Genomic DNA, 18,612 nt, shown 5'->3' on the forward strand with positions numbered 1-18,612 from the left:
GAGCGCAGACCTTACCTCAGAAAAAATGACCTCAGATTACACATCATATATAACATAAAGAAAACAAAAAAATAAAAATAATTCTTTAAAACAAGATTTGTTTTTATAATTATTCTCATTAGGATATTGTAAAATACGTAATCTTCATCATATTACAGCATCATTTAAAAATGTTATTACATTTTTTTATTTTAAAAGTGTTATATCATAAAAAAAAGTTATGGAAAACAAAAATGTGTCCAAGCAAATCACATCGAATTAAAAACTATTACAGAAAATAGAGTTCATTCAAGTTTATTTTTGATAACACGATGAGGTCAGCTCACTGAAGAATCCCTTTCTGTTCAAGTTCAGCACAGATGGAGGAACATTGTCCCAATTCCAGCCCGGTAAATCCCATAATACGTCAGCTCGACCAGCAGCCATTCAAAACAGGAGTCCAATCATGGAGCCATGTTAATTCTTTATTATTGAAATATTTTGGTTAATACAGACTCTGTGGTTCAGAGTTGATGCGGATGAACACGCCACCATGTGGTCATGTCATGTAATACATTAAAACACAGAGCTGGGTAAATGTGTAAAAGACGTTTCCTTCAAAGTTGCACAGGACAAAGAAGTAAAATGTTCCTCACATGGGGGGGGGGTATTTGTAATAATAAAAAAAAAAGAAACATCTGTAGTGTTTTATCTTTTGACATATTTTACATTTCTTTAGATTTACAAAAGTGCAAACAGATCATCTCCAGATCTCTCCACAAATAAAGTAGCATTTATTTGTTTGTTTTGGACCTCAGTGCCAGCAGTCCAGCTACAGGATGAGCAATAAAAGAGGGGGGAAGGCGGGGGGGCAGCAATGAATATCATAATTATGGCACCTTTTGGTCCATCTATCGACACAGACAAAATGCTTAAATAGGTCTCGTGTGAATGTACAATGTGCACTGCTGTATACCCCCCTAATGAAAACTCTCTTCCTTCATGTTGTCGTCGTCGTGGCGATGATGGACTTTTTATAAGAGGGTCTGGGATTTACAGGAAGTAGTCTGGGGTGCGACGGGTGACATGTGGCTCCCCTCTGCGCGGCGCCGGGTCAAACTGCAAGCTGTTGAAAAGCAGATATATTTTAACTTAAAAGACATTTAACAAAAAAAAAAAAAAGGGGAATAACTTCAGGGTGATCGTGACTTACAACGAGTATTTGAGGGTGTCGTCTAATTCCATGATGGCCGCCTGGTTGCCACAACGATAGCAGTAGTTGGGGGCACTGAATATTGTCACTACATTTCGCTCGTGGCACCAATTGTAGCCCTGGAAGAGACAACATGGCAAAAAAAAAATGCTTAGTTTTACAGTCCAATATGTTCCACAATGAGGGCGACTAAGCTCACCTCCATAACCAGCTGATGGGCGCGCGACACCAACGTGAGGCGGTTGGCATGATTGAAAGTCTCGGAAATGTCCTGGCCGAAGGTGTATCCGGCTCCTCGGGGCGAGATCCCCCAGCCGCCGCGGTCGTCCGGGTCGGACCACAGCAGGTCGCACATTGGACCCTGTGAAGAGAAAGCGGTTCAGACGGTCTATTCTTGAAATAGAAAAGCATTCAGGGAGAGAAGACATCCGCCTAAAACATGTATTAGCAAGTAGCTCAACTGGACAGCAGGGGGCAGTAGCATTCCAGAGGTAAACAACGAAGCAAAAAGAGAGGCTGCTCCCATTATCGACATTTTCACTAAGATCAGGGACAGAATGCCTAACTAACCTCCTTGGCAGAGGTAAATAATAAGATTGATTCAATCATACCTCATGTGGCACTTCCTGTAGACGGTCCAGGGCTCTGATGTGGTCTAATGTGTCGATGGATGGGGACAAACCGCCGTGAAGACAGAAAATCTGAAGAAAAAAAAGTACAAAAATAACATTAATATTTGGCTCGTTTCTTCACCATAACTACATACGTTAATATATATGGTCCTCTGTGACTTCCTCTTGGCGAGCATGTTTATTTAAGTCAATCCTACTTTATTTAAAGTACAACTGATATGGGTGTGTTTTGGCAAAAATCTGACGATACAATACGTAACAAGATACAGGGGCAACAATACGATATATTGTAATGCTGTAGTAACAAGGATACATTTGTAGTATTGATCGAGTACTTGACTCTGGTGTTGCAAAATTTACAGACCACATGACTTCTGACGAAGTCATAACTTTTGTTTTGTAACCAAAATAGGACCAAACATCAGCTTTAAAACTGCTAGAGCTGACTGTATCCTCTCATCCTTAGTCATCAGAGGGATTTCATTGTTCCTTTATCTGCGGAGGATGTAATGACTATTGCCATCTAGCGGCCAAAAGTATTATTGCGTTGCAATTTGCAATTTAAAAAAGTTATTATTATCCTTTACACACATCGTTGAAAAACAAATAGTAAAATAACTACGATAAAAAATACAATGTGGTTTCCAAGTCCTCATTGAATATTGTTGCGTAATATATTGTTTTCTTACCTGCGAGTCTACCAAGGCAGTGAGGGGGAGGTAATCGAACAAGTCTGTGAAGAATTTCCAAACGTTGGCGTTCCCATATTTCCGTAGGCACTCGTCATAGAAGCCGTACACTTGCGTGATCTGTCTGCTCTCATGGTTCCCTCTGAGGATCGTGATGCGCTCCCGAAAGCGTACCTAAAACAAAGAAAAACAGCCATTATTTTTGTTATTACACATGCTTTTTTTGCCTGCTGTGTGACGCTCACCTTAAGAGCTACTAGTAAAGTGACCGTCTCCACGGAGTAGTACCCTCTGTCCACGTAGTCGCCCATGAACAGGTAGTTTGTGTCCGGGGATTTCCCGCCGATCTTGAAGAGCTCCATGAGGTCGTGGAACTGCCCGTGCACGTCCCCGCACACCGTCACCGGACATCGCACCTCCTGGACGTTCGACTCCTTCGTCAGGATTTCTTTGGCCTACGACAAATATTTTAAAATCGTCAGCAGGTGTCTTTGATCAAATAAAAACGTAGCTTTGTGGAAATTGAAACCAGGTCACAGTGGATCACGTGTTCTCTGCGGGGGCTCGCTAATGTCACCGGGAACAGACAAATTAAAGGGTTCCAGTCCGTGCAGAGATATTTTTGTCGTCTAATGAGTCAAAGTCGCCTCCCAGTTCCTCGCATCTCAACCGGTCTCATCTAGATCAGCTCATGAATCATACTTAATGTAGGACAAACACACAAAAACACGACTCTCTGACTTCAATAGAACAGCCACTATTATTTTAAAGCGGTCAAATTCCCCACCATGGTTCTGCAGAGAGAGCCGATGAACTGCAGTGACTCCGCTTTAAAACATTTGCTGGAAAATGGCTGCACTAAATATAGCAGGAGGCAGATACATGTGAAGTCTCTGCCTCGCTCCTCTGCAGTCCATTGTGGCGCATCTGAAGACGTGCATGACTCAGTCTGAGGCTCCAGAATCCATGTTTGCATTACAGTTGAACTTATCCACCTTATGTAACCGTCGAAGAATTCACAACATAAGAACAAGAACACAACATAATCACTGGGAAATAGACTGAGAAAGTCAAATAATTTCTACCGCAAATAAAGTTTTGGGCGAGAGCTTTAACAGCTGGACAAGTTGTCTAAAAAAAACATTTATAATTAAATCAGGGTGCAATCCAAAGTCCATGCCGAGAGATAAAATTCCAGGTTCAAATATTTTACAGTACAGTAGTCCACATCCAGTAGAACTTATCTATGGCAGTTATGGATTGTTACTCTTACTTAACACTCTTAACACTTAAACTTGCCATATTAAATAATCTGAAACCTAAGAGCAATGTGCAAATTTAAACACAAAACTGTTTTTTTTACAATTGTTAGATAGGGCACTGAATGATAAATTATGAAAATATATACATCCATGAAAAACAAGCGTGCATTTTAAGTCGGACGTTGTGTTGATGTGCTGCTCTTGATGTGAAAGCCGGAAGTTTCCTTTGTTCTAAATGGTAGGTAATTTAGATAGATAGGCGTTACTGATGAGTAAAGTTTAGCGAGAAAATACCAGATTGTGCAGCTCAAAGACGACTTTTTTCACCCATATCAGTCAATGCAGTTGCAGTTTGCCACAAAGTTCAAGGACCCATTGTAAATGTGAGAATTGTCTTTTTCTATCAAAATAATGGAAGATTTTAAACCTTAAAATGGGAAATACAGTTCTGGATTAATCTAGTATAGCGGCTATAATGTAATTCCTAGTTGAAGTGGTTCTAGAAGAATTTGTTTTGGTCTAGTAACTACTGGAATGGCTTTGAAGTGATGGGTTTAAGAGGCGTTTGAATGGATTTTTGAACCCACTAGTAAGTAAAGTATTTATATAGCGCTTTTCGAGACCAGGGTCACAAAGCGCTTAAACAATCAAAACAATACTCAAAAAAGTACATACTTTAAAGATCAAGATAATACTGAGAACAACACAGGAGTCCGAGAAATTCAAGGAAAAGCCTGAACAAATAGAAACGTCTTAAGATGTTTCTTAAAGGAGTCAGTAGACTCCATCAAGCGCAAAGAGAGCACAACTGCAATAGAAAGTGCTCATAAATCTACGACATGTAACTAAGTACACATCAGTTAGAAGCCTTGTTTACACATGTGGAACAAAATATTTAACATTACCGCTATAGATAACAACATTTTTGCATCCATTTGCTATTACACAACATATATTAGATTCTTTAGGGTTTACATTTATGAGAAGAAAAAAATAAAGTAAGCAACATTAAGATTCGTAAATAGGTACAGAGAAATAGCAATATATTCCATTTTATTCTTGGATGCATGTTTCCCTGATGTTTATAGTTCACGCCAATACGAAGTAACCTCATTAAAGATCCAGTTTTTAAATCCTCTTCTGCGTTTGTCAATTTCAAACCCATTTTTACGACGACATGCAGGCCAGCAAATCGAGTGACAGTCAAATCTAGTCAAGTGTGATACACACAGCACTGCAGCGATGCACAAAGCTGACCTATATAAAAACACCCCACGTGCCCACTCTGCCATGTGCCATCAGGCCTTTCAGTGACGGTGCTGCTCTGGACGACAGATTGACCCGGCCGTTCGACCGGACAGCCAGCGAATTGTTAAGCCACAGAGGGAACATTCCACACAATGAATTAAAGGCCAAGAGACTTTCATCCCTGCAGGATGAACAAAAAAAAAAAAGAAGTGGGGCAGTGTGTAAACAAGCAAACATATTTTTAAACAGTGCCACAGAAAAAAGGATCAAAGCATGTTTGGAAAGGTATTACAATTTGTGAGTGAAGGCTTATCAAGGCTTAAGTTTTTTTTATTTTTAGAAACTATTTCACACTGTTTACAACTATCATCTCAAGTTTATATGGCAATTATTTTTTGTCCTCCCATTACAGTTGGTGCAAACTAATATTATCTCGCGCTTCCATGAACAACCTATTTTCAGACACGCTTTTGCACGTCTTTATTCCTTATTGATCTGCAAGTGCAAAATAAATCAATTATGAAACCATAATGTGGTTGCAAACTTATACTTTAATAAGGTTTCTTCCATATAAAAGCCTTTGCTTCAGATCAAAAGCTTATTTTACTGGAATTTTCATCATCTCGCATTTCATTTAAATTCTGCAAAATAAAAGCAATATATCTTGAGCATTGTTGAAGTACAATCGTCCTTAAATCGAAACTAAAAATTGTGATAGTCACTTGCAGATTGAGTCGTCTCAGTAGACAAGTGGACACCACCACCATAAAGAATTTAAGGCCTTGGTGACATTTCTCTGGAAATATACCTGGAGATCGTGTTACTCTGGGTCTTCAGATTTACGAACATGGCAGACCTGTCATGCTGGCGAGCTAGAGCTGTTAAGAAAGATAGATGGTAGCCTCGGACACAGACATACTCCAGTGACAGGCACATAGTAATAGCAACTAGCAATCGCTAGCTTTCAACTATAAAAGTTGGAGATGAAGATGCAATTTTCCATGTGTGTCTTTAGAAAGCTACTTAAATATTTTATGATTTATTCACACAAAGCTTAAAGAACATCCTCATTTTAAACTGTTATTGTAAAAATGAAATACTACTTCAACAATTGCCAATAAACTGATTTAATCTTTTGCTAGCCACTTAAATAAATTGAACGTCTTCCTCCTCTACTTCAACAATCACTTCCCCTTCAACTGGAAAATCTCCTGACCTCCTTTTTGCCCGACTTAAATTATACCGGGAAGTTATTTGTTTACAAGTCAACAAGCTAGCTTCCTCAATCCAAGAGTCACTTCCCAGTAATTCAAGGATGAGCAAGAAGCTGTTTCAAGGGCAGTTATTATTTTAATTATAGCCAAGCTCTGAAGACGGTTCCTCTTTTTCCTATTAAGGTAAAAATGATGAATACGATTCTGTCAATCACAGGTTTATTCATTGGGAGTCATACCGACCCAAGTACTCAGAGCTCTGCATCCAGCATCGCAGTGTTACGGCAGGAGTTAGGTAATCGGCTCTCCCAAAACGACAGACCACACCTGTGTGAGACACGTCTGTGACGCAGCAGGGAGTGTATCCTCTATCAAAAACACAGCTACGCCCCGACACGCCACGAAAAATCAACAAACCGCTGAGTCAAGCGCCAAGAGGCGAGGTCAGCGTTTTCCCTCGGCTGCAGCGGTATAATCCTATTAAAATGAGTTTTAACGCGGCCAAAGGTTTTTCCTGGACATGCATTAAGCCTCATAAGTAGGTCTGAGACAGAAAAATGACCTCATTAGGAGGGTGTTATGGGGCACAAAAGTCACCACTTGAGTATCCAAATCGTTGGAATGAAACCTATTATTCTGAAGGTCTTGAACTGGCAGGACCTCCAGAGTTATGCAAAAAACATGAAACATGGCTTTAACAAAGAATATTGAAAACTATCTATGACTTATGAATTATATGTGTCAATGGTCACATTTTTGCTGTCACATTTCTCTGATGATTATATTGTAGGCGTCTTAGGGAAGTTCTGAAAGTGTCAAAAATAATTCTGGACAATTTAGATCTGGGTAACAACATCACCATGTCTATCTGTTGTTTGATTTTGATTTTTTAACTTTTTAATTTAATTATTTATGTCCAGCTACATCACAGGCAGGCAAGATCATGTTTTGATGGGGTGCAAATAATAACATTTCATTTAATGTTGCCTGCAAGAGCTCAAAATGTAATAATGGAATTTGAAATAAAAAAAGAAACAACATAATTCAATTTTTGCAAGAAGTACGCATTTTTTTTTAATGCATGTCAATTAAGTTACTTCTCTCATGGGACGCAGAGTTCAACCGGTTTCTTTCCAAAAAACACAGTTTAAAAACAGAGGAAAATTACATTTAATGGAAAATGGTTTTATTTATATTTTGGAGCTTCAAGTAGATATTCTGGAGGTATACATGCATAACTATGCATGAATGAAACATTTAAACATCCAAATATCTAAGGTAAGGTAAGGTAAAACTTGATTGATCCCTCAGGAGGTCTCCTTCGGGAAATTGTTTTTTTCCAATAGCCAGCAATTTTTCATAAACAATAAAAAATAATAAATAAAAAATAAAATAATAAGAAGAACATACAGAGAAAGAACAAGATGACACAATCTAAGTCTAAAGATAAAGACAAAGAAAATAGGTCAAAGAAAAACAACAAAGACAAAGGATACAAAGACTAACATAGAACAGAACATCATGATACTCTCACTCCACTCCTGCCCCCAAACTCAGAATTGTACAATTTAATAGCCCGAGGAATGAAGGAGTCCCTGAGTCTATTTGTTTTGCACCTGGGTAGGAGCATTCGTGCACTCATTCTGCTTCTCTGCTCACTGATGACAGTGTTCAGAGGATGACTGTCATCATCCATGATGGACAGTAGTTTGTTCAGTTTTTTAAAGGAAGGACATTTATAGACTGTTTAAAATATGTCCATTTGTTTTAATAAGTCAGAATTGCTATGAATGAAGTATATTAATTCATTTCCCCACTTTTACATCCAAAACTTAGAGTGATTAAGGAAAGAATTAAGGATTCCACAGTTTGTTTTGGTCTATAAAGTTGAAGATGTAAACAACATAAGGCAAATAAAATCAATTCCTGGTCTGTTGCACAACTGCCAACAGGTTTGTAGTCCAAAACGATAAAACAAAAAACAAAAGACTTTTACTGCAGGACAAAGAGGTTTTAGAAGGAAAACTGAATCAAATAAGATGTTGATGCATTTTTATCGCAACCAATCTCTTAATTTCATAAGTGGATTCACACGCTCTGATAAGCGTTGATGATACGCAGCTAGTTCTTCAAAAGCCCCCGTACATCCCAAAAAAACAGAGACAGCAGCCCCTTTGAGTCACAACGAGCGGCGCCGTCTCTGATCCCCTCAGCGGCGAAAGGCTTTGATGGTGTCACTGATGTAACACAACAATCAATCATATCCTCGGCTATTTTTACACGCGGCAGGAAGCTGTGTAGGTGCGAGCTGCTGAATATGTTCGCCGGAGGACACATGCGAGCAGAAGGCAGCTCTGAGCCGCCGTGGCATCGCTGCCAGCCTGCAGGAAACTGCGTAGCTTCCCTCTTTGCACCCTGCATCGTTGGTGCATTAGGGAGGATGCAAAGAGAAGCAACAGGAAGGAAAACAAACACTATAAAAACATTGTAATAATAGTCCTTTGTCCCACTGAGTACAGGAATATATGCATAAATAACTGTTATGGATATTAGATTAACTACTTGTTACAAGCTAAAAACGATTAGCAAGGACATTTCTTGAATAAAAGCTTTAAAAAAATATTCATTATGGGTAAGAGACCGACAGAAATAGCCTTTTTAGAGTCGAACAGGTTGCCAGAATATGTAGCTTTTTACTTGTTAGAATGACAGCTGGCACAATATTGCTTACCCTCTATAAAGCTTCACACAAAAATTAAGTATTTTGCAGCGTTGTTTATTGGCCAGAATCTGGCGATATGATCCGATACACAGTATTCTGATACTGTAGGAACAGAACTATATTTGTAGTATATCACAGTTGTTGACTCTGGCATTGCAGAATTAAAAGACATCTTAACTGCTTTCAATCGTTTGTTTTTTAAAGCAAAAACATGTCCAAACACCAGCATTTAACTCTGCTAAAGGCAATCGTATCCTCTCACCCTCAGTCATCACTCGGATTGAATTGTTCCTCTAGCCGGGGATGACGTAATTACTGCTGCCATCTAGCGGTCAGAAGTTTAATTGCAACACAAAAATAAACAAACACCATTATCACATTTTAATTCTACATTAAAAAAAGGTTTTATTTTACAAACACTTTGTTGATATATAAAGCATAAAATAACTATTATAAGAAAATAATGTGTTTTTGAAGCCAAAAGTATATATACTGATACTGTACACACACCGATAGAGTGCTGTTGAATATCGAGCCATTATTAAAATCCACCCAACACAATGTAGAGAAAGGAAGATTTGTAATATTTTTGTAGAAACTATGTTTTTTCAATCTTGTTAGATGTTTCTTGCACTAATAGAGTTGAATACGCTTCAGCAGATGGTCCGAGTAAAGACAGCGTAAAGGACAGATTGAGGTTAATCTCTAAATTCAGACGTTTGTCTTGGCCAAACCACGTGCGAAAAAAAAAAACGATTCAGCAACTTAACAGGGAGAATGTTCTGTACCTGACATGAATGACTCATGAATCCACTGTAACCTCAGTGAAAATGCTTCAAAGACAAGTGCCAGACGCTCAATCCCACCCACCGAGTCATGCGCAAGATATTATTTTCAAAACCATTTAAAAATGCTACAAACTACAGACCAACAAACAACACAAGTCTAAACACTGACCTACAAAAGATGAGTTTAAGTAGTCTGAGATACGGGCAATGTTTTAACAATATTAGCCTTTAACATTATTATTTATTATTATTATCAACATTTCAAATGAAGAATCTGGTTTGATCATTTTCTCCGATTGTACGATTGAGTTTGACACTCTTGGTACAAATGGTGCAGACAAAGACCTCTCCCTTTCCCCGCCTTATTTAAGTATTACAATACGGATCATTGAGCAAGAAGAAGCCAGAACATTATGACAAGTTGCATAATTCAGTGAAGGAAAGGCCTACGAGTGACAGCGTCCTGGAAATTCATGGCTGATTGATGGATGTGGGGAGTGAATGCTGGCCTGTGTAGTCTGATCCAACACACAAGGTACTATAGGTGGAGAGTTAATGCTGGTCCTGAGAAAAAAACTTGCTCGAAAACAGTATATTGCACTTTAAATTACCAGGAATTAATTGCTAATACGCTATGCTAATCAGGAATGGAAAGTTAATAATCATAATTTTTAATAAACTTAACTTACAACCGTACATATATTTTAGTAATATTAAATGTAATTAAATACAAGTTTTAACTGGTTAGTCAGTGTTCATGCTCAAGTTAATATTGTCTCAAAATATAAGGTTTTCAAGCTCTTTTTTAGGTCTAAAAGACATGGATTTAACTAAAAATAAATGCTTAGTATACTATTAGATAAATATCGATATATGATTTATTGCATTGCTTTTCTTCACCATTCTGTAGCGATATTCAACCTCACAGTATAATTTTCTTTCGCCAAAAATTACAACTAACATGCGTTTATTAGTTTTTGCGTTGCATTTACGCTTTGGCTAGATGGCCGGAATAATTACATCCTCCACAGTTTAAGGAACAATGAAATCTCGGGGCGATGATAATCAGATTTGGACGAGAGGATACAGTCGACCCCAGACGTTTTCAAGCAGATTTGTGGACATATTTTGGTTTTCCAAACAAATTACAAAACAGCATCTACCACTTCTTCAAGTCTGTAATCTCTGCAATATCAGAAGCAACTACTTGGTCAATACCAATAAATACATTTTATTTTCACCCCTGTATCACCAGATTCTTGCCGATAGACCTCCCTACAGAATACTATCTCAGGACCATAAAACCTTTTTCAGTTCACAGTTTGACAAAAAAGAAAATAGGCTGACAATAAAGTTGAATCAAAAAGGTGTTATATAACGCAGGTATTCCAATGGTCAAGCATGAATGATGGGTCAATGACCTTCTGTCCGTCACGAGTGGAAGGAAGTTCTACAAAGTCATGTACTTGTCCAGCATGTTCATACACGACAAGGGTCAAGAGTAACATTCAACGGCCATGTTTGTCATCACTTCTCGAATCCTACTACAAAAACAAACAGCATTTGTGTACATGTGAAACATGAGTGTACTTGTGTTATGTTTGTTTTTCATGTGTAGCATCATTCATGTGTGTGTGTGGTTCACATCAAAGGCAGCTACAGGTCAGTGACGTGATGGATCGGTCTGTGACGTAGATGCATAACATTGAGGTTAAAAAAAAACAACAAACGACCTTCTTAAAAAATAAACAATATTAACTACATTTTTACATGAATGAATAAACGTTAAAGGAGCCAAGACAGGTCACTGAAATTTAAACTATAGACGCCATTTTAAGGATTCCGTGGAAGTGGCGTAGATTATATATTATTATTATATTAAAACATTTTTTTTCTAATAAAAAACGAATCTCACCTTTTCACACAGACTCTTCACTTGTCCTTCCGAGAGCTGTTTGCATTCGTTGAGCTGCTCGATCCACTGGTCCAGCTCCTTCGTAAACGCCTTTTCGTCCATTTCTGCGTGTTTTTTCAGGGGGGAGTGACCGCGGCGCGTGCTGCTACTTTACACTCGAAAAACTCGACACGAAACCTTCTTCTTCTTGTTCTCGTCGAGGGACGTCAAGAGATATCGACGGCTCTCCTGCTCACAGACGAACGCTGTCTGACAGAAAACTATGATATGAGTGTTTTAAAGCTGGAGGGGGAGGAGAGCCGCCCGCGGGAGATCCACCCTGGGAATGACTTTGATGTCAAGATAGGTGTAATAAGGTACCGCTTCCGGTCCAGGATTTCAAAGTAAGAGCGCGGTTTTAAATTGGTCCACAACCTTTATAATAAGCATATAGTTATGATATTTAAACGGGTAAACAAAGAATGACAATTTTGTAATCTTTTTTTTTTCACTCTGACTTATACGTGTTGTCTTTCTTTTTAATGCGATTTTGTTTAACCGTTATTGTCCTCTATGGGAATTAATTTTCGAACCTCTATATTTGTTTAACAATCATTAATTAGCTAAACAAAGCTTTTTTGCTAATACTTATGGTCACTTTTCCCGAAATATCTTAACTATTGAGACGTGTATTCCAAATTTATTTTCGCTAACTTCCGGTGCTGAAGCGACAAGCATGCAGCCTGACGCAGACGGGTATGAGTTGCAAGAGCTGCTGACACCTGCTGTGATTGGCTGAGCAGGCTGCTCCCTCTGCAATCCCATTGGCTCTCGCTCTAAGCAGAAAAACAGGGAAGACGTCATCGACGATAGCGAGCATGTGAATGATGATGTCATAGTTCCGTAAAGCTGGTGCTTGAAAACATTGTGAGAGTAAATGTTTAGTCAAGGTTTTGCACGAAACCACCATCAGTAAAAAAAAACCTAAATGAGCGCATTCAGCAGTGGTATAAAGCTGACTCTGACATGTTCAGTTCCTTATTTTCTGCATAGGGAACTTTTGTGTTCATGACTCATGACTGACAACATCATTTACACTTTACTTGAACTTTTATGGGTTCAAACCTGGTCAACAGATCCTCGTGAATACATTTTTACTTGTTACAAATGTTATTATATAGATTTGTATACATAAAGAACATCAATCAAATTTCTAGCCATAATGTCAAAATCATTTAATACTTTAAAGAAACTTTAGTTTGAACTTTAAACTGATTTAAGTGTGATACTTTAAAACTACTTAAATGGAAGTTATTAGTGTTTTGTTTTGTTTTTTAAGTTATGCTAGCTTGTTTTGTTAGCCTAGCCTCATCCTTAAGTGTTCATATTTTAAAACTAATTCGATAAATCGGCCAGGGATCGGTCAGGGGGATTTGTTACTTTTCATAACTTTCAAACAAATATTATCATGTTTAATTTGTTTTTTGAGAATTTCTATGTGTTAGTTTTACAGTTTAGGTTTGTTGGCATTACTAGCTCCTGTGATGCTCACTGTAATAGAGTGGAATATAGCAACACTGAGAGATGAATGTTTGTAAAAGGCTGATGTGGGTAAAGTACTAAATATTCTACTCAATTAAAAGTGATATTAGTGTAAAATAAATTAATAAATGTATAAAGTACATGAAAATTCCAGTTCCATTCTGATTTTTCTTTGTTTTGAGCAAAACGAAATCCTATTTAAATATTTTTTTATTTTAAAAAGATGTAATCAAATCTGTTCCAAAATCCTTTCGAATTTTTTGTTTCTGCTATTTTTCTACTTTATTAAATCTATATATAATAAAAGTAATGACTCTACCAGCCTTGTCTGTATTAATACAATACAATTGTATATTTGTATATTATATACAGGTATATACATTGTATATTATCGTAGCAGTGTCCAGTTCAACTTCATAAACCTACAGCTGAATTAGCTTTATAAGGACACATGAACTGAATAATTATGTTTTGTTGTAGCAAGAAAGAGATGATAGTGTTGATAAAAAGATCAACTGTGAGTAAAGAGGATGAAAGAGCTTTAACACTGTTGTCATGGTAAACAATATGATTAAGTACCAATCACCGAAAGATCAAATGGTTCTTTCTTTTCAAGTGTGTTAGTTTCATAAGGTTGTTCAATTTTTAATTAGATTAGCAATCAGATTGGCCTTGATCTGGTGCACTTATTTCTGCAAGAGCATTTTCAAAAATGTTTTCAACAGTTTCCTGATTTAGATAACGATAAACAGTCTTCTTGTTCCATGTTGACATTGCACGGCTGATTTAGCAGAGAAGCTCTTCACAGCTGCTGAATAGTTGCCACTGGTCCAGAGAAGGCAGCAGTTCATCATCAACAAGGCTCATGTGATCACTCGTGTTTCTCTCAACATGTGACAGAAACAGAAAGCAACACATAACATGGAGAGGTCTGTCGCAAGTGAATGAATAACCAGCGTCCCTGGCCTCTTCACTTCTTCTCTTTCATTAGATCGACACTTGTTTTCGTCAATAAAAACAGAAAGGGTTCAATGATTAATGTTGCATAAAACAAGAGCTTGCAGACAAATTATTAAGGGATAATTCAGAATGAAACAACCTGATACAAAGTGCTTAAACTTCAGTGGGCTAGCCACCGAAAAGTATTTGAAAACCTTTTATACCATTTGAAAATCCAGTATTTAACTGTACAGTGTTCCCTCCCATATTAGGGATTACTTTCAATGGTCTTGTCATTTTTTAGTTTTTCTTTCATATCATACTGCATATATATATATATAATATTTTACTATTATTAACAGATGATTCTGGCTCACTTTTTCAAGTTCACAACAAAAAATATATATATTTTTTTATATTACAGGCAACTAAATAACACCGGTTTTGATTTATTTGAACAACAAATACATTTACTCACACATCTTACTTATGGTACTAACAAATCAATTACACACTTTTACACACTGCTTTATTTAGTGACGTCTGATTATTCACTAAAATGCTGTATTTTAATTTAACGTCTATTTTGTTCAAAGGTTAACGACAGCTGGGGTTGGTTGTCTGGGCGGCAAAGCATTAGGTCAGGTTCAGTTACTTAAGAGAGTAAAAGGGAATGGGATGCAATGTTGAGTTTGTCAGTTCGAATGGATGTTGCTAAATCAATATTATTAATGAGAACAACACTTTAAAAAAAAGGTTTCAGGACGTAATCCCCACGATAAACAAGGGACTAATGTATATTAAAATTAAGGTTGTCTGAAAATGAAGTGGTGAGAACATAAATCATGCATTTGTATCATGAAGTATGTTATTGATGCTTAATTTCATATTGTATTAAATGTTTAAGAGACTGGCTGATCATCCAGTATACTCCTTTTATTACATAAATTAACACTTTTTAAAAAAAACTCTCACCTTGAGTTTGATACATCCGACCTCATCCTTCCCTCGACCTCAAGACTGGAGATCATATGACCTTAAATGAATGGCATCAACAACCGCATCACGTGCAAAAAAGAATGCAAAGTGAATTGGATTAAAATAGTTTTTCCTGAATTCTGCCCTTCAACATGGAGCTGTTGACATGTTGTCAGCGCTTGCGTAAGAGGCCCAGGCAGGTGAGACAATAGAGCAGCTTAATCTTTATGTAATTCAACACGATCGTGGATTGCGTTCGCCTGGAGCCGCCGTGAGCTCCACCACTCGCCCGTGATGCATCTTTTATTCCTGAACTGACCCCATCAAATGACACCCTGGTGGGCTTTAGGTTCTAACAATGAATCCAACAATGAATCTTAACATCTAAATTTAAATTCCCCACATGTGCCAAGGAGGGTTGAAGTGAAGGCTTTTTTTTAATTCCCATCCAGCAGGTGTCTGGTGTTTGATGCCATCGCCAGGCGTTGTAAACAAGACCCTCTGCTGCATGTGTCGCCGCTAAACTGATGAATGTGTGCTTGATGACCGACAGTTGAACCTCTGGAGCGTCAAAGAACGTGTTGTTACCGCCTGAGACCGGATCATATCAGGCTTTTGTGAACAATATCATGCATTCTTGCTGGAGACGGTTTTGGTGTGAAGGTGATCGATCGCATCATCATAACCCGCCCTAACCCTCTTGTAGCCTCCATGATGTTACTGGATTCAGCCTCAGCCTCTCTGTGTTTCCACCAATTAACAGTCACAGCTGCAGGTCCAGTGAGGATGAAACCATGACAACAGCAGCTTCTCTTCTCGAGGCTTTAGCGCCACCTGTTGGATAAAATGTGACGCAGTTGTAAATTCAGTTTAATTCTAATGTTTTAAGTCAAGTGTAATAACGACTACCTGGGTTGTGTATGGAGTATTAGGGCCACACAAATTATTTTCTTTGTGATATTAGAAGAATAAAAGTACAAGAATTACACTTTTTAAAGTAATAATATTACAACTTTTTTAATATACATATATATAAATATTTAATACCTAAAATATATATATTTTAAAGTCGATTACAAATTAAAAAAATAATCCCTTAACAAACAACTTGCAGCTTTTTCAAAGTGTTCTTCCACAGGGTCATATAGGGGAATAATAACAAATAAATACATTTTAAAAGTGATAACGTACTGTGTAAAAACTGTTGCATATGCCCCACTATCTTAGATATTTGTCTGATTTGCGGTTTATGTCACATATCAGTTTGTCAAGAAGAAAAAAATGCTAAAAATGTGGTAGATCTGCATGTTACCAGTAGGACTCTCTGAAACAGACCATAACATCAGAATATATTTCTTGGCCAAAACAAGAATTTGGTGAACGTAGTTTTGAGTCAATAGAATAATCACACTTTCAGAATGAGAAACGAAAACTTTTATCGCCAGTGTTGCAGTACAGACTAAAAGAATCAAATGGTAAGTAAAAATCAAATCTCATGAATCTTAAATCTTGAGGACAAAAAACAATGCATCGATGTAACTTGATAAGTTCTGTATTTTAAGCAAATATATAGGTTAGGTTAGGTAGAACTTTATTGATCCCTCAGGAGGTCTCCTTTGGGAAATAGTTTTTCCAATTGTTTTTCCAATATGAGTGGCCTGGAAGCACGTTATGAGGTGGAGTTTATATGAATGTAATATATATATATATATATATTAATATTAATATTAATGATCAAAAATATTGATATGGCGATACGACACGATATAATTATTAGTATCAATATTTGACAACACTGTATTGAATATTAAAAAAAATGTAAATGTTATAATTATTATTGGCTTGCAAATCATATTTGTCACATCACATGTTTGTTTTACAAAAGTTTTGGTTTAAAGTTCAATAATTTGTGTGTTAAATAAAATAATTCTATTTTTTACAATTAACATACACATTTTCACGCCTTCCGTTCATTTTGCTGCTGCGATTAAACTTCGGCCACCAGATGGCAGCAGTCATTCTATCCTCCATCTCTAAATCAACATTAATAACCCACGGATCCCGGCGATGACTGAGGATGAGAGGATACTGTCGACTCCAATCGACTTTGTCAAGAGTCATGTGGTCTGTACATTCTGCAACACCAGAGCCAAGTACTACAAATGTATACTTGTTCTTAAAGTATCGAAATATATCACAATATATATCGTTTAGTTGCCCCTGTATCATGATACGTTTCCTCTCGCCAGATTCTTGCCAATCTCCATAAAATCTATCTAGATATTTGATCTTCGTGTGGCATCTTATACTATACAACTCAGATAAGAATTCTTCATCCTCGCGTCATTTGTGTTATTTAATGTTAGATTTAAATGAATCTCCAGGATATACGAGGAGACCAAGTGTTACAGGGCAGTAAAATTCACCACACAATCAGCTAGTTTCACTAGCAAGTACTGTATACCGCTCAAATTAAAATGTATTTCATTTCAGTTACACTTGAAAAACTAAATGTAATCTTAACAGTAGCATGTGTGATATATATATATTAGTATAGGGGCTGTAAATAAATTAGCAACACTTTAGAATGGGGAACACATATTAACTATTAATAAGCCACTTATTTATACCTGTAGTAACAGGAAGTTAACCCATTATTAACCATTATAAAGTAATTACTAGCACCTTGGTCATTTTAATTTGATACAGATACTAACTTTTGAATGATGGACTAAGGATTTTTAGCTGTTATTTGCACAAAATGTTTTTTGAAAAAGCCACTTACTGTTTTTTAACTGTTAAGGACAAAATGACAAATAGCACTAAGTAAAAAACAAACAAATACAGCCTTAAGAGACCTTTTCATTACCTGAATAATGTTCTTTTTCTCTATTTATAAGGATCCCTCATGAAGTCAATGTGAGGTTGTGAAAATTTAGAAGAATTCCTTCTAAGAAAATCTTGTAACGTATCATTTTGTAATTAACAGACCATTGTGTGTTTAATATTACAGTTAACTTCCTTTAAATGATTTCCCTAGTTTGTCTTATTTTATAATTGAATTCCTATGTCTGTTAGAATACAATATTTAGTTACTTTTTCAAAGAAAGAAATGTACTGTTATTTTTCTTGCACTTTGAAGATTAATATTTAAGGAAAATACATATCTATATGTAATATTGCCAGCCAGAGCTTTTAACTCTTAACATTTTTTCTAGCTTTCAGGTTTTCTAATGTAATTATCTATTTGTCTCTTTAACTTTGTGTAGTCCTGATCTTCTTTGCAAGTTCCTCACCTCCATCACAGGGAAGTGCAGTTTAATTAACATCCTCACTTCCGGTTTATTACTAATCAGGACACGAACATCCTGACTTAAAAGATCGGATCCGTTTTCTTTGCTGCCTGCGGCTTCACCTCGACGGACCAGCTAGCACAGTCACCATGCTGGGTTAACAGACGGATGCTCCATAAGTCATAGATTTAGATCATTTGGGAGCAGCTCCCACGTTTA

At 37.0% G+C, this 18,612-nt stretch overlaps 1 protein-coding gene across 1 annotated transcript; it reads right to left on the reverse strand.

The window, feature by feature from the left end:
* Window positions 1-443: 443 nt before the first annotated feature.
* On the reverse strand, window positions 444-11,932 carry ppp2cab (protein phosphatase 2 catalytic subunit alpha b). Its single transcript, XM_087806918.1, has 7 exons — window positions 11,663-11,932; window positions 2,759-2,968; window positions 2,514-2,687; window positions 1,804-1,893; window positions 1,392-1,553; window positions 1,193-1,311; window positions 444-1,105 (listed from the first exon to the last, which is right to left on the reverse strand). Exons 1-7 carry the CDS (start codon window positions 11,762-11,764, stop codon window positions 1,033-1,035), a joined length of 930 nt encoding a protein of 309 aa, XP_087663044.1. The 5' UTR covers window positions 11,765-11,932; the 3' UTR covers window positions 444-1,032.
* Window positions 11,933-18,612: the final 6,680 nt, after the last annotated feature.

The sequence above is a fragment of the Callionymus lyra genome, chromosome 14, assembly GCF_982586985.1.
Source record: "Callionymus lyra chromosome 14, fCalLyr1.hap1.1, whole genome shotgun sequence".
In the NCBI taxonomy this organism is placed as follows: domain Eukaryota; kingdom Metazoa; phylum Chordata; class Actinopteri; order Syngnathiformes; family Callionymidae; genus Callionymus; species Callionymus lyra.